A 20,863-nucleotide genomic window follows, 5' to 3' on the forward strand; every position below is an offset into this window, starting at 1 on the left:
GTTCTATTGTTAACCAGTGGTGCAGGAGGCCCACAACAGCGGGGGTGGGGTTGCTATATCTGGAAGGTTTACCTCATGAGAGTGCAGTCAAATCGAGCGCTGAAACACATCAGTGTGTCTTTTTTCTCTGGTGGACTGGCCCTCTCATGAGAAGGACTCTGGCTTTCCTCCAACTGGAAAGCCAGCACAAGGACAAGAGTGTGTTGGATCTTTCTCACTACTTTGCCCAGGTCTTCAAGCCTGGTGGCACCCTTGGTTACAGTGAACCAATCAATCCCCAGGATCCTTTGCCTGACTTAATATACATACCCCCTCCTAGAAAGTCAGTAAGATCTGTTTCAAAAGTACCAGGTGAGCAGCCCCAGCCCTTCCGTGGTCTGATAACCAGTGTCTTCCCTCAGGATTCTTCCAAGCCCTGGTAGTCGGACTCTGGGTAAACCTACTTCTAACCCTCACTCTTAACCCAGCTTAATGCAGAACACAGGGCCTGGAACTTGGGTTTGTTGGTTGTGTGTCCACTTTCTGCTCCATTTGGAAGTCCCAGCTACCGGCCACCAAGTTTTTTTTAGAGAGCACTGCATCTGGAGGAGCAGTGATCTGTGAATATATTGCTCTGTTGCTGAAGGTTGGCCTAGGTTCACTGTCAGCATCAGGGGCGGAGCCACCATTGGGTGAACGGGTTCAAAGAACCCAGGCCACCACCAATCAGGGGCCATGAGTGTGGCCCCAGACACGCCCCCCACATCTGATGTCAGACACAGGGGCATTATTTCAGTCCCAAGCGGCGCCGTGTGGCCCTGTTTGGAGCTGAAATAGGCCCAAGCTGCGTTGGCAGCTTGGCTGGAGTTACTCTCCCTGCTTTAAAGGCAGGGAGAGCCACTTCTTGTCTCGCTGCCAATGCAGTGGGGCCAATCGATCTCCGTCCCCACCTGGGCCACGCGGCCCCGTTTAGGAGACAGATCGGCCCACACTGCATTGGCAGTGCAGCCAGAACGGCTCTCCTTGCCTTTAAGGCAGGAAGAGTCTCTCCAGCCCACACTTCCCAACACAGCACAGGCTGATCACCCTTCCAAATGGAGCCGCGCAGCCCCATTTGGGAGGGAGACCACGCCCCCCACATCTGATGTCAGACACGGGTCCCTGCATCTGATGTGAGACACAGGGGGCAGGGTTGGGGGCCACGGCAGCCGCACATGGGCTGCTGCCAGCCTCGCTACACCCCTGGTCGGTATCTTTCCTGTGTTTCTGGTGGAGAAGGAGGGGACCCCCTTAGGGAGAAGTCAATGGATGGTTCCCTGCTCCTTGATGGCAGGCTTGCTCAGTGGGTTTACTTGGAAAGGAGCTAGGTCCCAGGGATTTTCCTGGTTCAGGGCCTCTGGACACACTTCCCTCCTGTAGTTGTTACCGGGAATCTCTTTGCAGTTTTGGTCTTTGGAGGGCCCCTCTGGGTTCTGTCTTGTATCAAGGTCAGGAGACTCGGGGTCTCCCATTGTGGTCCCTTCTGGTTCAGTACTCATAGCCTTATCAACAGTCCAGCTGCCTTAGCAACAGTCCGCAAGCAAGCTAGGCAGGCAGAGAGTGGAGCAACTGTGAGCCGTATATGGCAGCTTCCTATGTTCCTATGTACTTAACTTGCTCATTAATATCAATGATGCTTAGCCACAACCAACTTTCTTTGCATACAATCTATTGTGTTTGTATCTGTAGGATATGCAAGTTGATTGAGGAAAATAACCTAATGCATTGTAGATATTTATATGAGTTGTGCACCAGTTATGCTTGTAGTACCATGTGAATTACTCACAGTAGCTAAGTGGTTTACAGTTACTGACATTTAATAGTTTTGACTTTTACATGTTAGGTATGATATGTTACTGAAATGATATAAGTTTTGATTTGTTTTCAAATGTGTGTTAACTGTTTTAAAATGAATGAATTCCTTTTTAATATGCTGATATTGATTATTTTTAAATTTTGGATATAGTTATGAAATTGTTTGATAAAGTATCTTTATATGGAGATGATGTGGATAACAGTTTGTGTTGATGTTTTTATATTTGTTGTTTTTGTCATTCTTTGTTCTGAGGTGCTTTGAGCATAATGCATATGGAAAACTGATATACCAATAAAATTACTATGGTGATAGATAAATGCTTACTTCATTTGTTGGTTTTGCTGCAAAGCAAAGTTTTAATTTATGTAATGACACAAGTGGGTTTTTTTTGGAAAACAGCTGTTCGTAAATATATGAGATGTGCATATTTTAAAGTTTCTGAAAGAAGAAAAAAGGGAATGTTTTTTCTAGACAAACTAACATAACATCAAAATGTAAATATTATAGAACATAAGATGAAAATGTATTTGTTATGCAAAATATACTAAAATGTATTAATAGTAATTCATCTCTTAATAAAGTCTTAAAGAAGTTATAGAATGTAAGAACTGCCTTTCTGGATCAGTTCAAAGGTCCAACTGTAAACCAAAATTGAGCCTGACTCCATTGTACTGCAGCAATGGATCAAATTAAACACCACCACTGCTACTACTACATATTATGCCCATCATAGATATACAATCTACATAAAGTATACACACATACAGATCTGCATGTGTGTATGGTTATTCACACATTATGTTCAGCTGAAGTATAGTAGTGCATGTCCTAGCTATACGCTGCATTTGAGGGGGTCTGCACCCAGGCTCACTTTTAAATGAACAAATATACAGTGATTCACAAAAAAACAACACATATATATGTGCATGGACATCGGTATGTATGTAAAACGTAATGAGGAGCTTCACACGACACGTGTGAAGCGCCTGATGGGGTTCTGTGGGGAGAGTGGGTTTAGCCCACTCTCCCCGCAGACGAGCAGCTGCTTGTAGCTGGGCGGCCAGGTTGGCCGCCCACACGACTGCTGGCTCCGTTATGGGGCTGTGGGGATTGGGGGCTGTGTGGCCCCTGGGAGTCCCAGGATGCCCTGTGCGAGCACGCGGGGCATCCTGGAGAGACTTCCGAGCCCGGGAGTCTCCTCATGTGTTGTCGCAGTGCGGAGCCACACCGCGGCAGCACACGAGCAACCAAACGAGGTTGGTGGATTGCTAGCTCCACTAACGTTGTTTAAGGGGAGGACTACTTGAGGTGGTTTGCTGCCAGGAGCCGCGTGGCTCCCGTGGCAGCAGATGACCAGGATAAATTGGGCTAGGCTTCCTTAGCCCAGTTTCTCCTGGTCATGTGAACAGCTTCAATGTCTTAGTGAGGCAATAGTCATTAGTTCCAGTGTTCCCCCTACTTTTTTTTCATCTGTGTGCAGAATGAGTTTTGTTCTGGGCAGCAGTGTGCACGCATGTGCATTCAGAGTGGGGCCTTCCTGGTTCAACCTGAGTGGGATCTAAAATTAACTGCGTAGACATCAAAAAACATGTTTGCACATGCACACGCACACGGCTTAGAGGGAACACTGATTAGCACAACAGGACTCAGAATCCATTTTGTTCTGCTCCTGCTTCCTTTCTGTTCAACATCGGCCAAAAGCAAAGGGCAGCAGGCTCTTACAGAAAAAATGGGATGTGATCATTTACCGTGTCCCAGATAATAATGGAACTGTCACATCCGGCCAGAAAATGGACATATGCTGTCCTCAGCAGCCACTGCACAGAAGTTCCCTTTTCTCCAGCATGGTCATCTGGTTAGGGATCAGTTAGGATGCTTTGTTTTCTTGGTTAAGGCTCAGACAAGATGTTTGTTCAGCAATATTGGTGGAAAACAAAAGGCTTAATCAGCAATGTGGCAAGGTTAAGGGGAAAGGGTAATAAAGGGTAATAAGGGGAAAAGGTAATAAAGACCTATACATGGAACAGAACCAAGGCATTACCAGTTAGCTCAGAAGACATGCTGGAGAATAAAAGCTCTGAACTTTGTCTTTCAGCTCTGCGTCCAGAAGCAAGATTATGCTCTGCAGATGATCCCTGAACGTCTGGACATGGAACTGGCTGTTCTGACATGGTCTTCAGTGTTCAAAGCTGTCTTTCTGGTTTTGGTAATTGTATGAGCTTGTCTATTGGTAAACAGGGAGATTACTACTAGGAGATCTTTCACACTTGCACTTACTTTTAGCTGAAGTTCTGTGATGCCATGTCTCACTTTGTTGAAACTTCTTCTAGAGGGGTAGCTCTATTAGTCTGTAGCAGCAAAATCAACAATGAATCTTGTGGTACCTTTACCTTAAATACAAACACATTTATTCTAGCATAAGCTACAGTTAGCAACACTAAGGCTCCCCACTGTTTGTACCAAACACCTGTGTACTTGGAAGTATACTGCCTCTGAATATTGATGTTTCTTTCATTATCATGGCTAATAGCTAGTGATTATAGGCCTTTCCTCCATCAAGGTATCTACTTATTTTAAAAGTCCTCTAAGTCGTGCCATCACTACATCTTGCGGGAGTTAGGTACGGTGTGTGAAAAAACAAATACTTGCTTTTGAAAGTCCTGAACTTAAAGCCAATAAATTTCACGGAGTGGCTCTAAGTTCTGGTATGATGAGGAGTGTGGGTGGAAAATTATCTTCTCTGTTAATAATTTTATTAATCACTATCACATCCCCCTTTAGGTGCCCTTTAGATGCTACAGCTGTGGTATGGGAGCTACTTTTCTGTATGCTTATCCTGTGGAACTGATGTAAAGTTTAACCACCAATTGAGCAGGGCCAGTTATAAAGGTACTTAGCATACATACAATCATCACCCAGCTGGGATCAGGAGTGACAATCAGGTGATTAATTTTATAATTTTTATTGATTATTTATCTGTGGATATTAATTTATATATTTACATATTTCCTTCTTCCAATTGTATTTTCCTATGTTAAGATGTTTTGCTTATGTCATGTTATCTATGAATATCTCTTGCTGCAAAGTTTACCACTAGTTACAAAAGGAAATGTCATTTAATAAGGACAAAAAGTAGTTAGTAGATTTCCTTGTGTCCAAACCCAACCAATCAATCAATCAATCACTCAGTGGGGCTCTTCATATGATTACTCTAATGCCAGTTTGACAGGAATCTGAGATCCCCCACCACACATGTGCTCCAATGGAGCATTCAGTGTGAGCCTAGGCTTTTTCTGTGATCTTCGATTGGTAATGCACCAACCTGACGTGAAGGTGAGATTGACAAGGCAACTTCAGATCTTAGAGTATGGATCTTCATGTTAGGGTAGCACAGTGCCAAGCACAGACTGCCAAAAAAGTCGGGTTCACACGACACGCTCTATGGGAGTGTGCATGCGGTGGGGATCTCGGATTCCCACCAAAGTGACAGATTAATTGTTGATTGTGTGAACCTATTCAATTTTTATCTGAAGTTACAAAAAAACCAAAAACAAATTATGTGGGACATCTTCACTTTTATTTATTTCACAAGGGCGTAGTTGGTCATTATAACTTCTTTGGTCTTATCTGTCCCCCATGCCATAGTATGCATAGTTTGTAGCCATAATGAGACAAGTTGTTCTAGTAAGAACTAATCAGCCTACTTTCCTTTCACTGTCTCTACATCTGGACTAAATTTGGTGCAAATCGAGGTCCACAAGTTAAATCTCTTGCGCCTCAATTGTTCATGTGACCACCATCTTGGATCAGAGTGGATGTCATCATTACAAATTGCACCATTGAGGTGTCCCTGTGTGTCACTCACTACAGCTGTTCCAAATTTGGTTCAAATTGGTTAGACAGTCAAGTCAGTGCACTTGCACCTCAAACGTTTATGCATCCACCATCTTGGATTGGGGTGGGTGACATCATCACAAACCACACCATTGGGCATCCCTTTGTGTTCATTCAGCTGTAGCAAATTTGGTTCAAATTGGTTAGACTGTCCACAAGTTACTGAACTTGCACCTCAAAAGTTTACATGTCCACCATCTTGAACTGGTGTGGATGACATCATCACAATCTCAAAAGTTTACATGTCAACCATCTTGATTTGGGGTGGATGAAATCACAATCTTCGCCGTTGAGGTGTCCCTATGTGTCCCTACAGCTGTAGCAAATTTGGTTCATATCAGTTAAGTGGTTCACAAGTTAGCTCACTTGAGCCTCAAAGGTTTATGGTTCCACCATCTTGAATCAGGGTGGATGACATCATCACAAACTACACCAATGAGGTGTCCCTGTGTGTCACTCACTACAACTGTATCTAATTTGGTTCAAACCAGTTAGACAGTCCACAAGTTAGCCCACTCAAACGTTCATGCATCCGGCATCTTGGATTAGGGTAGATGACATCATCACAAACTACACCATTGATGAGTCCCTATGTGTCCCTACAGCTGGAGCAAATTTGGTTTAAATTGGTAAAGCGGTTCACAAACTAGCCCACTTGCGCCTCAAAAATGTATGTGTCCGCCATCTTGAATCAGTGTGGATGACATCATCACAAACTATGCCATTGAGGTGTCCCTGTATATCACTCACTGCAACAGTACCCAATTTGGTTCAAATGAGTTAGGCTGTCCACAAATTAGCCTGCTTGTGCCTCAGATGTTAACGCGGCTGCCATCTTGAATTCGGGGGGTGACATCATCACACACCATGCCATTAGGGCATTTCTATGTGTCCCTACAACTGTAGCAAATTTAGTTCAAATCGGTTAGGGGGTTCACAAGTTAGCCCACTTGCACCTCAAAGGTTTATGCGTACACCATCTTGGATTGGGGTGGATGACATCATCACAAACTATGCCATTAAAGTGTCCCTTATGTGTCCCTACAACTGTACCCGATTTGGTTCATATTGGTCCAGGTGCTGCGAAGTTGATGCGGGGTAGGGGGGATACACAGACGGACACACACACAGAATGCTGTGTGATCTCATAAACCTACTGGAACGTAGGCTTAAAGAAAGCTTGTTTTAACTTAAGGGAAGACAAATATGTTAGATAAGCCACTAAGACCCAGAATATTATACTGGGGATGATTTTATAGACCTGAACATAGGACAAATAATTTTAACTAGCTTAACCCACACAGAACATCTGCATGCTAATACTTGATTGCTCCCCTCACCCCCTGCCACAGCCCCCCTCACCTCAGAGATCTCTCCACCCTCACCTGAACCACAGCCCTGCCCTTCCTCCTCCATTCCATTGCTTCCATCCCATTCACCCCTCTTGGTTACTCCTCCATCCCTTTACTCCATCCCCCTCACCCTTTTTGGTTGAGGCTGCAGCGTTGCTAGAGCCTGTTGGCCAAGCTGCAGCCCCCTATCACCATAGACATCCCCACCATCACCCGAGCCCTGCTCCTGCTTCTCCCCCAAGAGGAGCAGCAGCAACAGTGGTTGACCAGGCCCTTCCTCTGACCAGGCCCTTCCTCACTGCCGCCACCGTCATGGCCACTCGTTCCCCTCAGGCTGCTGACAGGTCCAGACCCATCCTTTGCCTGCCTGCCTGCCTGCCTCCACCAATAACGCCGGTAGCTCCAAACAGCAGCAGTGGTTGACTGGAACCTTCCTTGCTGCCGCTACCAGGGATGCTTGTTCCCCTCAAGCTGCTGACAGGCTGGGGCCTGTCCCTCGACCTCCCTTCTTTCTCCCTTCCCCTCCCTTCTTTCTCTTTATTTTTCCTACACTCGCGCTTCCCCTCTGTCTTCCTGACCCTCTGCAATCAAGAACATCTTCCAACCAGTAACAGTTGCATTCTAACTGACCTTAACCATCACAGGCGCCTCCTCCCTATCTGCATATGGAATCCCCACTGCCCAATCACCATGGTGCTTCTGCTCTCACAGGCTCCTCCTCCCTGTCTACATATGAATCCCCACTGCCCAATCAGGTGCTTCTGCTCACAAATTCTTGTGAGAGCAGCCACACACGGGATTAGCCACAGGTATGTTTGAATTAAATATTTATAGATAGATACCATGCACCAGTCTAGTTTTAACTCCTTTCTAAATCAGGGCACTTTGATGTTGCTGAAGCATTGGTGTAATGCAGGGCTGCACAACTTTAGCTCCACAACACCCATAATCCCTGACTAATAGCCATTATAGCCGGGAATGATGGGAGTTGTAGTCCAACAACAGTCGGTAGGCTGAAGTTGTGCAGCCTTGCTCTACCGCAACCAACCTGAAAAAAGAAAAAAATATATAATAATAATAATAATAAAATTTATTATTTATTTGCAAAGTCAGACAGGTGTTATTGACTGGTTTGTTTTATCCAGACATCGAGTCCTTCCCAAGGACCTGGAATGGCTGAATTTTATTAACAATATTGTTGCTGTTATAGATATCGTTGCAGAATATAGGCTGTTCCCAGTAAAGTTTCTTTTTGTAATTGGCTGAAGGTAATTTCTGTGGCCCCTGTGGTGTTGAGGTGCTCTTCAGGTTGCTTTGGAATTGCACCTAGGGCGCCAATTACCACTGGGATCATTCTGGTCTTTTTCTGCCACAGCCTTTCAATTTCAATTTGTAGATCTTTGTATTTTGTGATTTTTTCTATTTCTTTTTCTTCTATTCTGCTATCCCCTGGTATTGCTATGTCGATTATTTTGACTTGTTTTTCTTTCTTCTCGACTACAGTTATATCTGGTGTATTGTGTGGCAGATGTTTGTTTGTAGTCGGAAGTCCCATAATGTTTTTGCATCTTCATTTTCTTCAACTTTTTCAATTTTATGGTCCCACCAATGTTTGGCTCCAGGTAGCTTGTATTTTTTGCAAATGTTCCAGTGTATCATCCCTGCTACCTTGTCATGCCTTTGTTTGCAGTCAGTCTTTGCGATCTTTTTACAACAGCTGGTTAGGTGGTCCACGGTTTCATCTGCTTCTTTACAAAGGCGGCACTTGCTGTTTGTTGTTGATTTTTTGCCTTTTGCTCTTATTGCATTTGTTCTTAGTGCCTGTTCTTGTGCAGCCAGTATTAAACCCGCTATTTCTTTCTTCAAGTTGCCATTCTTAAGCCATTGCCAGGTCTTGGTGATGTCTGATTTTCCACTTATATTGTGCAAATATTGACCATGCAGCGGCTTATTTCTCCATTTTTCTGCTCGGTTCTTGACTTGTTTTTTCTTGTAGGCCTGCTTTGTTTCATTGGTGTTGAATAGTTTCTCCTTATTGACCTTTTTAAGTGCATCTTCTTCACTGTCCTTGATATATTCTTCAAGGCCTCTTTTCTCCTCCTCTACTGTTTGATGGACTTGCAGCATTCCTCTTCCACCTGAGCTGCGAGGGAGGTATAGCCTATCTACATCACTGTGGGGCTGCAGAGCATGATTGATGGTCATTATTTTCTGGTCTTACGATCCAGCGTCTCTAGCTCTGCCTGGGTCCAGTCTATTATTCCTGCAGTGTATCTGATAACAGGTATAGCCCAGGTGTTTATGGCTTGTATGGTGTTCCCACCATTGAGTCTGGACTTGAGGATTTTTCTAACTCTCCTGATGTATTCACTTCCAATTTTTCTTTTAACTTCAGTATGTGCAGTGTTATCAGCCTGGAGAATGCCCAAGTATTTGTAATGTTCTTTCTCTTCCAGGTTCTTGATGTTGCTTCCACTGGGCAGTTTTATCCCTTCTGTTTTTGTTATTTTTCCTCTGTTCATTATTAATGCAGCACACTTGTCTAGTCCAAACTCCATTGCTATATTGCTACTGAATATATGGACAGTGTTTAGCAGTGATTTGATTTCTGACTGGGACTTTCCATACAATTTCAGATCTGTACTTTCCCTCTAGGTAAGTAGCCATCCTCACTGAGCTCCATAAAAGGGAAGCTGCTGTAGATTAGCAATTCAAAGTGTCCACGGCTAGATATCACTGGATCTCCTGGAACAAACCTAACTCTTTAGTTGTAGTACACGCAGCTCAAAATACTGGGCCCATAACCTGTTGGGAATTCTCTCTGGTAGGAGAAACCCTTTTTCATTATAGCAGAGTGCACAGAGGCACAACACAGTGGAATCTAGTTAGGCATGCGTGTATGCTAAGAGTAAAGTAACTTTGAGGCAGTTCATGGTTTCAGTTCAATATATATAGTATTTATTAGATAACTCCATTCTAGATAGGAAAGTGAGGAGTTAGGATCTCTAATCTATCCATCTAGCTGGATGAAGATGGATTCTGCATCTCTGCACACATGGTGTAGGGAGAAGGGCTTGCATGTTGCAAGGTAGAAGGAACTGGAACTTAGAGAAGGGGAGAGAGGAAGTGCAAAAGCAGGAAGGAAGGAAGTTAGTCTCTGAGAGTAGCAATCTACATTCCAAAGGGATAGTGTCAGAGCAGTAGAGAAGGGATGACCAATGTCTTGACCCTCTAGCCCTCTGACTCACTAGTCTGTCCTCCACTGTCATTGAGACAAGAGACAATGCAAAGTCCTTTACTTCCAACAGAAAGTCCCAGGTTCATTCCTAAGCATCTACAGGTAGGGCTGAGAAATACTTGTCTGAAACCCTGGAGGGCTGCTGCCAGTCAGTGTACAATATTGAGCTAGATGGCCTGACTCAGTATAAGCAGCTTCCTATGTTCCAGTTTTTATATTTTGGGTCAAAATTTGCTGTTTCTTTAAAACATACACCTGCTTGGTTAGAACCCTGTGTTCTGGTCAACCTAAATCAATTATTAATCAGAAAGCCCTGGAGTTTACATTCCAAGAAATTAACCTTGTTTCAAAAGTGAGGCTGGAATGAAAGGTGGAACCAACCAAATTAACCTCAAACATTTGTTCTGAATGTTCTCTACTGCACAAGTTTAGCCAATACCTCAAACAAATAAAAGAGTTGTGAAATTGTTTGGCTAGGAAAATCTCAAGAGCAAACAGAAACAGATTGCCCTTGTTGGGAACTCATAATAGCCTGTGAGCTCTTAGCCACTGAGCATTGGATATAATAAATTTGACATTTCCAACTTCCTGTGAATGAAAAAAATCCCCACTAGATATTTTAAAGATGTAGTTTGTCTAGTGGCCATTTGTGTACAGAGCATCAGCATACAATGACCATTCTTTTATTTTTCCAATAGTTAATATTAAACTGATCCTGGACTTGTTCTTGTGACTAGAAGTCCATTGCAGGAGCTTCCAGCTAGGATCCAGCAGCTGTGCACACTTCTGAAAATGAATCATGTGGGTGGTGAAAAACTAGGTTAGAGGGCCAGAAGGTGAACATGTTGGAGGGGCAATCCTGATTGGTCGGCAGGGGCAGTGGACCTCCTCCACACTAGATCAAAACTAAGATTACCAATGTCAGTTATCCACACTGATCAACCAGCACTGTTCCTCACAGGAACATAGGAAGCTGTGTTATACTGAGTCAGACCATTTGTCCATATAGCTCAGTATTGTCTACTACACTAATTGGCAATGGCTCTCCAGAGTTTTAGGCAGGGGTCCTTCCCAGCCCTACTTGGAAATGCCAGGCTCTGAACTAGCCTGGGACCGTCTGCATGCAAAGCAGATGCTCTACCACTGAGCTACGGCCCCATCCTCTAAGGGCAATAACTTAACAGCATATGGTGCTCACATGTAGTCACCCACCCAAATGCAAACCAAGGTAAGCCTTGCTTAGAAAAGGGGACATTTCATGCTTGCTACCGCAAGACCAGCTCTCCTTCCACACAATCACTTCCCATATCATCACTTCGTTGGGGAGTGATTGTGTGGAAGGAACAACTGAAGCGAGGTTTCTGCTGTCGTGCAGCTGGCCCCATGAGTTGCTGCTGGTGCTGCTGTGGTGGAGTCAGCCTCTCGTTGTTGTAGCAGCCTCCGTTCCGTCTCTGCCTTGTGTGTGTGCTTGTTGCCACCACTGGAAGCAATCATGTGCAGAGGCAGGCGGGCTGCCACAGCCTGCACTTGGCCGCAACCCCCCCCCCGTGGAAAAGAGATTGGGGCAGGTTGGGGGAGGTGCTTTGTTGCGGGTTTTGCCGCACGCTTGGCTGCCCAATGATGGTGTAGCGCAGCAGTGCCACCTATCTTCCTAAGCTACTGTGGGGGGGGGATATTTGGAGGCCCCCATCCCTCAGCGAGGACCAGACCTGGGACCAAAGGTCCGGTCCAAAGAGTGCCAGTGAGGAACAATCCTGATTGGTCAGTGTGAGCAGCTGACATTGGTAATCTTATCTAGGGTGGAGGAGGTCTGTGGCCCTCCCTGACCAACCAGGATTGCTCCTCCCACATCATCTCTTCCTGGTCCTCTGACTGGGTTTTTTTGCTGCCTGCATGATCCATTTTTGGAAGACCACACGGCTGCGGGATCCTAGCTGGAAGCTCCTCCAATGGACTTTCAATTGTGAGGACCAGCCCACTGTGAACAAGAGAATTTATGAAGCAGCCTTATTTGTGATAATGATACAATGATCATGTTAACAGTAAGGGCATAGATCTTTGCATCCCCTGTTAAATACAATTTGATGCAACGATGCTTTTGGTATATAATTCACTTCCCATAGGCAGCTATGGTCTAGTTCACTTACCAACACCTATCCATAGGCAGTAAAGCAAGTTTCTACCATAATTTATCTTGATTTGTGAAAGGCCAAGCAAGCAAATGATAAGCAATTTGCATTATTTAATGCTCTGGTCATTGGTTAGTTCCAGTTATTTAACGTAATCTGTGTCAAAATGAAACAGCACTGCACATGACACTTAAATTGGCATATCAGATCTGATACAGAAATGAATTAGACCAATATTACTACTGTAGATAAATACTGGTTTTAGCCTAGAGCATCTATTACAATTGAAGTAGCCTATGTACTGCATCTAGACCCCAGCCTGATTTTATTTGGCATCTTACACCCCTCCCTATTGTAAGACTCTCTGGAAGCACGAGGCACAACTTTGTAATGTTATAAGTTTCTTAAAGTGGCTTATAAGAACATAAGAACAGCCCTGCTGGATCAGGCCCAAGGCCCATCTAGTCCAGCATCCCGTTTCACACAGTGGCCCACCAGATGCCGCTGGAAGCCTACAGGCAGGAGTTGAGGGTATGCATGACAAATTGCACAAAATGTGATAATTTTCATTAGGATCAAAGCTGAAACAAGCACTTCAGTTTCAGTAGATTAACCAAGTACCAGTGTGGCTAGCCTTTGGGCTATTTGTCTAGTCACTGAACTCTACGGTCTAGTCTAGACTACTTTCAGGTTTGGACAGGAGTGAATTAACAGAGCATGGATTCAGGGATACTACTCAGATTTTGTGCACCGTTCTGCTGTTTTTGTGTCCCATGGAAAGAATAGGTTTTGCTAAGTGAATTTCTATAAAAAAAATTCTCATTTGAAGTAATGCATGTCTGTATATCTGCATGGGTTTCTCGCATGTACATGGAGTTAAGCAACTGTGTAAACTTATGATCTACAACAGCATGTGATTTTCTCACACAGACCTAATATGTGACTTGCCTAGGGAGCAAGAGGTCACTGGTTCAAATCCCAGCTGGTATGTTTCCCATACTATGTTTCCCATACTATGGGAAACACCTATATTGGGCAGCAGCGATACAGGAAGATGCTGAAAGGTATCATCTCATACTGTGTGGGAGATGGCAATGGTAAAACCCTCCTGTATTCTACCAAAGACAACCACAGGGTTCTGTGGTTGCCAGGAGTTGACACTGACTCGATGGCACAACTTTACCTTTAAAATGCAAGGAATTTCTTTTTGGTGAGCCTGTAGTGCCACCTTTTCCATGGCAAGGAAGAAATTCAAAAGGTTTGGCTTTTCCAAGCAGAGATGCAATGGTGGTGGGGAAAGATTAGTTTGCAGAGTGTCATCCTGTTAAACAACTTTCCAAGGCATACAAAAGTGGCGATTCCATCAACTCCCCGTTCCTCGGGTCTCATGAACTGCAAAACAAACAAAACACACAGAGTTGTTGTTTTTTTGTCCAGGACAGAAGCATTTCTGTTCAACTGGGCTATGTAATTTTCGGTCTACGCACAACCCATTGATACCAGATAAGGAAATCTTCTAGGGCTGCCTTCCCATGCTTACATATTGGGAAGAACCCATATCGAATGGAACTTATTGGGAGTAAACCGTATTTCGTCAGCCTGACTCTGCAAAGTAACTCTGCAAAGGATCGTCCTGTTGAGGCGAGCTAAAGGGCTCAGGATCTAGGCGGTTTGCGGACTTCGCCCGGCGGCCCTTGATCCTGCTAGGGTAAAACCTGCAAGAGGAGAACACAGCACCTGGCGCGCTCTCTCCAAGCAGGCGCGGCCGCCACAGGCAGCGACAGACAGCCAAAGCTGGGGGCGCGCGGTTGTCCCACGCAGGGAAAGGGGCGGGGCGGTCCCTTGGCTTCCGCTCAGCTCATCCTTGGGGTTGAGGGAAGCGAGAGAGGCTCCCAGCCCCCCCCCCCCCCCCCCCGCCATCCTCTGCTCAGCAGAGCGACAGCCCCGCACGGAGGAGGAGAATCTGGCGAGCGCCTCCTTCCCTCCCTGCCGAGCGCGGCGCACACGGAGCATGGAGCCTGCCTGAGCCACTCCGCGGGCAGCTGCTGCTGCGGCACAACATGGAGGCGGCAGTGCCTCCGCCGCGGCTGCTGCTCCTGTTCCTGCTCGCCGTCGCCTGGGTGCTTCGGTGCAACTTAGGCTCAGTCGCCGGTAAGTTTTGTGGCGCGCCGGGAGGCGGCGGGCGCCTCCTCAGTCCCGGGGTTGGAAAGGGGAGCCTTTTGTTGCGGAGACGGAAACTTCTCTGCCACTCCAAAAGTGGGAGCTTGTGGCAATAGAGGAGGGCAGCCGGGGCATGGAGGAGCTCGGGCGGGTTGTGAGGGAGCGGGGAGGGCTGGAAGGGTGCGTGGCCGGGGACGACCTCGTCTTGGGTGGGGGGCAAGGCGTGTGCGTGCGTTGCCGCCGTGGGGAGCAGGACCTCGGGGAGAGCAGTGGGTGGGAGGTACGCTGCCTGTGAGACAGACCGACCCATACCAGATGGGGCCGGGAAAAGAAGGAGGCTCCTTCGTTGGTGGCTCCCAGAAACTGCTGCAGGCTCCCCTCTCAAAAGGGAGGGTATTTTCGTGACACCCCCGAACTCCGCCAAATGCAGCATTTCGGGGACCCTCTGATAGCCGGCTGGCCGAGGAAGGAGGATTCCTCTCGCCTTGTGCCTCCTGTGGCTGTGCTGGGCTTTCGAATCCAGCCGTGTGCTCTCGAGAGCGAGACAAAAGTTTTTCTTCCCAGCGCTTTGCGGCCCTCAGACACAGTGATTTCCCTGGAGTTTGGAGGAGCTGGTGTCGGGTGTCGATCACAGGCTGAATCAAACTTTTGGCATCGGCGTTGGAGTGGGGGTTGGGGAACGAGCAGATCTTCTTTCCTTTTATTTTAAAGTTGAAAAAAGGGGGGTATGGGGTGGGGAGCAGAGGAGAGGGAAAGAGAGACTTGCCTAGTGCCTTGTGAAACGTAACACTCGGCAAAACAGACTTCTGAGGAGAGTTTGTCTGTCTGGGGGTTTACCCAGACTTTTAACTACAGCGAACGTTTGTTCCCTTCCTTGACTGCAGGGAGCGTTCAGACAATCATGTACATTCCATATCGAATAACCCCAATATTCACCTTTTGGAAGGAGAGCCTCTCTCACTTAAAAAACAACACCCCTTCTATATTATGTGTGTGTGAGTGAAAGAGAGTTCTGATTGGGAACTTTGCATTGATGCGTGGGGTATTGAGGGGGACTGGAGCGATGTTTTTTCTTATGGCTTCTTCTGTTTCAGTAGGGGTGCATGAAGCAAAGGACCCTATTTGTTTTTAGGACCCTATTTGAGAAAAATCTGCACTCCTTTCTTACACAAAATCCCTATGGCACCTACTGTCAAAATAATAGTGTGGTGGTAATTATAAAGAGATCGGGGCTGCCACCAAAAGGGCTACTGCTCCCATCCCTTGTGTTACTTGCCTGCAAAGATAGATAGTCAAATCTGCTTCTTTTCAGCTTAGCAGTCAGCACACTGAAGTTTTGAAGCACTAATGGATGCTAATTGTTGTAATTTCCCAAGTAGCTGAAGAAATATAGTAGTGTGGCCAACAGTCAGTGGGGTATCTCTTTGGGGCAATTCTTATTAGGCCACCCACTTCTCCTGACATCATCTGAAGTTACCAGAGCAGTCATTCAATATGGGAACTCTGACCAGTTTTTTGTAGAGCCGTTGTGTTCTATCCTTATGGTTAGATGTATATTAAAATATTCTACCCTCTAACTATAAATACATTATGAAAAGTATTTTGCACTGATAATGCAAAATCTTTCTTATCAAACTTGATAATGAAACCTTGCTGATGAAACATTTAAGAGGCAATATTGATAGATTTAATTGATCCACCACTAATTTGTTACAGTGTTGAAATAACCCAATAACTATTGCGCTATTAATCCCCTACTTAGCCAATAGGGCTGTTTTGGGGAAATGGAAAAGACTCAGGCCAAAATCATCCCAATCAGAGTTTTTCTATATTTTAAAATAGTTCTGTGATAAAAAGAACTACTAACAGTAGTGCAGTGTACTTGAATTGTATATATGTAGTATTACCAGCTGCTTAGGACAAAAAGAGACAACCACTGTGCATTTGTGCATTATCACAACCAGCTCCAAGGGGCTTGGCAATCCTGTTTAACTCTTTAACCAGTATTGCTGTGATTATGAGAATGCAACCAGAGACAGCATTGTATGTTTAAAGAAAAATGAAAAGTTGCACATTGTCCTTTCAACCTGTTCCTAAATGTTTTCCATGGAGTAAATTTAAGTTTTCTCATTTCAGACTGCAGTTGTTTAATCACATTAACATTTTTTAAATTTTCAATTTAAATCTTGTTGCCTATTGTTATACTTTTAGGTGATTATTAAGTTGATTTACAGCTAAATGGACCCTTGATGGCCATTTACTAGTTACTTAATCTATCTGTGCACATATGAGGACATTGAGGAAGATGGCTGACTTGAAAACTAAATACAGTCATCGCTCGCCAGCCACAAGGTTCTGTTACAGCAAAACCCTGCAGTTGGCAAATTTGTGGTTGGTGAGGCATTAAATTCTATGGGAAACAGAGGGTTAGGGGAACCTGGACCTCAAAAACACACACACAGGAAAAAAATGCTAATAAAATAGGAGAAGTCACCAGAAATCCCTTAATAGCGCCAAGCGTCACCAAGAGGAATGAGCAGATTAAAGTTCTGGAAATTTTTTGACACCCCTCCCGCAAACACTTAAATGCACTATAACTTGGCAAAAGTCACCAAGAAGAATGAACAGATTGAATTTCTGAACCCTACAAAATCACTAACCCCCCCAACACTAAAATATCTCGGCAACCGTGGATACTTGGGTCACAGTGTGTAAAACCGGTCACAGTATTTCAGTCACATATATTTAAACCCACGGTTGGTGAGGGATGAATATACCCCGTCCCTTTCCAAAAACAAGTTGCTGGGCAGATTGATCTAATTGCATGAGGTGGAACGAGTCAATGGTTTTAAAAAAATAAATAATATATTCATAATTTGAGAACTGAGCAAATTGAAGAGTTCAGGTACTTAGAAGGCATAATATAGGAGTGCAAGATCTACAAAGTAAGTTTGGAGGGTGATCCTGGTGAGATACTGGAATCTTGAAGCCTCTGACATGCTGGTGCGTGGTTCCAAGCCCTTCTAACAATATGCATTATTTTCTTTGATCTCAGAAGGCAAATATCAAATATGGGTGGTTGTTTGTGTAGAAGAGCAACCCATAAACTCAACATGGATGTTGCCAAATGCAGTTGCCAAATCTTGGTTTGAAGCTGGGGAACATGCTGCAGGTTCTGTTGTTACATCCTCTCCTCCTGTTTAGTGCCACCAAAGTTTATTGATTTGGATGTAACAATGAACTATGGTTAGAGCAAACCATGGGGGGAAATGGAGTGCATGCAAGATCCTGCAGCATATGCCGGATGTGCCTGGCCTCCAAACCGTAATTTGGACATGGATCTAATGTATTGGTGTCACTAATCCAGTTTGAAGTGTATTTAATTTAGATTTAATTTGAAGCTGGTTTTTTTAATGTGCCAATCCAGTCCAAGGAAAAAGAGAAGGGCATGTGAAATCCAATTTAAAAGTCCGATATTCTTATTAACATCTTATAATATCCTCCCTGGGTCATTACATAGCTTTGCTTCTTGCTACTCTATACATGTCAGTAGGGCTATTGCTAAATCTTGTCTTTGATTTAGTGATGTGTCTGTTATTTCAAATGCTTTCTCACTCATCAAACTAAAATCTGAAAGATGAAAATCACACTCATGTTACTGTTTTTAAAGGAGCAAGCTAGTCCAGGGTTTCTTAACCTTGGGCCCCCAGATGTTATTGGACTAGAACTCCCATCATCCCCAGCCAATGGACTTTGTGGATGGGGATTATGGGAGTTGTAGTCCAATAACCTCTGGGGGCCCAAGGTTAAGAAACCCTGAGCTATTCAATTTTAAGGAAAAGGCACGTATTTTAGTTTATGACAAAGTATTTAAGAGAACGCCTTTTTCGTTATGAGCCCTGCTGCCTATTGAGATCATCTGGGGAGGTCTGCCTGCAGTTGCCACCAGCTCGTCTGGTGGCTACTTGGGTGCGGGGCCTTCTCCCTTGGTATCCTGAGGTTTTGGAATGCACTCCCTGTTGATATAAGAGCCTCCCCATCTCTGATAACTTTTATTTATTATTATTTATTCAATTTAAAGAAGGCAGTTAAGACACATTTGTTCACCCGGGCTTTTAAATAGTTTTTGAATTAGACCTTTAATTAGATTTACAGATTTTAACATTGTTTTACATTTTTAATTTTCATGTTTTAATGTTTTAATTTGTGCTGCTTTTATTGTAAACTTCCCAGAGACATTGGTTTTGGATTTTATATAAATTTGGTAAGTAAATACATAAATAAAATTTTGTGTGGTTCACCAGTTGAAAGCAGCCTTGTGGTGCTCTCATGTGATCTCCAAACCTGTTTAGAGCGTTGAGAGTCTCAGTCTGGAGTGTACATTTGTATTATGTTTCTTAGTTGTATGGCTTTGGAATTAGGAAAGGCAACATACAGGCAAATAAAGAAAAAAAATGGCCACAAGTGTATTTATTTTTAAAGCCTAGTTCGAGATTGTTCAACGACAGACATGTGCCTGCTTAAATTTGGACTTATTAGTTAGTAAATAAGTGCATGTTAAAAATATGATATGTAACTCACATTTAAGGGCAGTTATTTCATTTCATAGTATGAACCGCTGAATATCTTAGCCACAGAACTTTAAGAATTGGGCATTAAAATAACATATGACCATATCTGATTGAATTTTAAGTTTGAAAATTGCTTAACCTGAATGTGCACATAGGACATAAGCCAAGGACACACAAAGTCAACTTTTCAAAACTAGAAATGTGTTATATCACATTGTGTGTTAATTTCATAAGCTGTCTGTTGGCCTTAACAATTTCTCCAGTTCCCTCCCCCACCTTTTAATTGCAGCTTGCTGTGTATGTATAACAGGACTTGATAAATCTCAGGCACCGGAGAGCCATGGCACCTAAAAGTTTAACCGTGGTGCCTAAACTTGGATCTTCAAAGATAATTATTTAATAAAATCTTTATTCGTCCAGTGCTGCCCTGTTTGTGTTCTGTGTTACTTGTAAAGGGGATAAAGAGAAGTCCATTTCTCCTTCCCCCACCCATAAAGTCCATCACAAAGTATTCAGTTTTGTCAAGTGTTCATTGTCTGGCTCCTAGACAAATGAAAATTGATCAGGCCTGATGTATATTAGGCTGATGATGTATTAAAAAGGGTCTATGTATGAATAGTGGACTATTATTATTATTCCCCAACTCTTGACTATGCCACCTTCTCTGATGCCACACAAACCTCCCAGCAGTTCTCTTCCAGTCCAACAATCCCTGGTGTGTCCCACAAGTAGCATTCTTCAAGTTAACCTGTGAGCTTGGATGAGTATATAACGTTGCCAGGGTGCCAGAGTGAAGTGCAACTGAGTCATATAGGGAGATTTTCACAAGAGCAGGAACATTCTAGACAGCAGAGGAAGGGGTTATTAGACAAGGGAGAAACATAGAATGAGAAGGGAAAGGATGGGGCTGCTGATGGCCTACCACAGAGCGGGAGATTCGGCCACAGGAAGCTAGCCCATGTGGAGGAGGATGAACTGTGTAACTGAGTAAACCTTGTTCCCTCCACTTCTGAGGTCAGACCAAGGTATCTGGGGAGGTTCTTCTGCATGTCCCACCAGTGGCATGGCCATGTGGGCCTTCTTATATGCAGCTTCCAACTTGTGGAGCTCCCCTCTGGTGATCTGTCCTGCCCCTGCTTCTGCATTGTCTAATGAAAATCTGTTTTAAACTGCTTTTAATCTCTCCACCTCCTAGTAGGGATGTGCTTGAAGTATGATTCGGTGTCTGAATCGCGGGCACGTCCCTTTAAAAATGAGGGCTTACACAGCTCCTTTAAAGCAGAGGAGAGTAGGTCCATACCTCCTGCTCCTCCAGTCGCCACCATTGCCATAATCCTGGTGCTCCCCCCCCCCAACTATGCTGGCGTGTGAGATCTGGGATTACGGCAGTGGTGGCGACTGGAGGAGGCGCAGATATGGACCTGCTCTCCTCCGCTTTAAAGGAGCTGTGTAAGCCCTCATTTTTAAAGGGATTCGGATGTCGAATCACATTTCGGCACATCCTTATATCCTAGTCTTTATGTGCAATTTGGTATTTGAGAATAGTTCCTCTGAAAATCCGTGTATGATCTTTCTCTGTGGTATTTTTAATTGATTTTTTAAATTTAAAAATTTAATCTTATAAGCTGCCTTCAGCTTGTTGAAAAGACACGATATGAATACTGTGCCACTGACTGGTGGAGAGG

The 20,863-nt window shown here is 44.4% G+C and overlaps 2 protein-coding genes across 7 annotated transcripts in view; one reads left to right on the forward strand and one right to left on the reverse strand.

The window, feature by feature from the left end:
* The window catches only part of LOC128329940 (uncharacterized), a 36,722-nt gene extending 21,638 nt beyond the window's left edge, over window positions 1-15,084 (reverse strand). Inside the window, exons 1-3 of one of the 5 annotated variants that reach the window (XR_008309868.1) lie at window positions 13,988-14,276; window positions 13,631-13,839; window positions 4,112-4,182 (exon numbers count right to left, since the gene is read on the reverse strand). Coding sequence is in view for 3 of the 5 variants with exons in the window: in XM_053261918.1 (XP_053117893.1) it covers window positions 8,584-9,285 (702 nt within the window). In the remaining 2 variants the exon portion in view is untranslated. Of the gene's footprint in view, window positions 1-4,111; window positions 4,183-7,710; window positions 7,794-8,164; window positions 10,185-13,630; window positions 13,840-13,987; window positions 14,290-14,919 lie in introns of those variants that run through there. The other 4 variants (XM_053261918.1, XM_053261910.1, XM_053261900.1 and 1 more) reach the window with 4 other exon arrangements.
* LRP5 (LDL receptor related protein 5) overlaps window positions 14,389-20,863 on the forward strand; it is a 222,312-nt gene continuing 215,837 nt past the window's right edge. For both annotated transcript variants that reach the window (XM_053261771.1, XM_053261780.1), the window contains exon 1: window positions 14,389-14,598. In XM_053261771.1, coding sequence (XP_053117746.1) covers window positions 14,508-14,598 — 91 coding nt within the window. In that variant the 5' untranslated portion in view covers window positions 14,389-14,507. The remainder of the gene's footprint in view (window positions 14,599-20,863) is intronic.

This window comes from Hemicordylus capensis, chromosome 1 (genome assembly GCF_027244095.1).
Source record: "Hemicordylus capensis ecotype Gifberg chromosome 1, rHemCap1.1.pri, whole genome shotgun sequence".
Lineage (NCBI taxonomy): Eukaryota > Metazoa > Chordata > Lepidosauria > Squamata > Cordylidae > Hemicordylus > Hemicordylus capensis.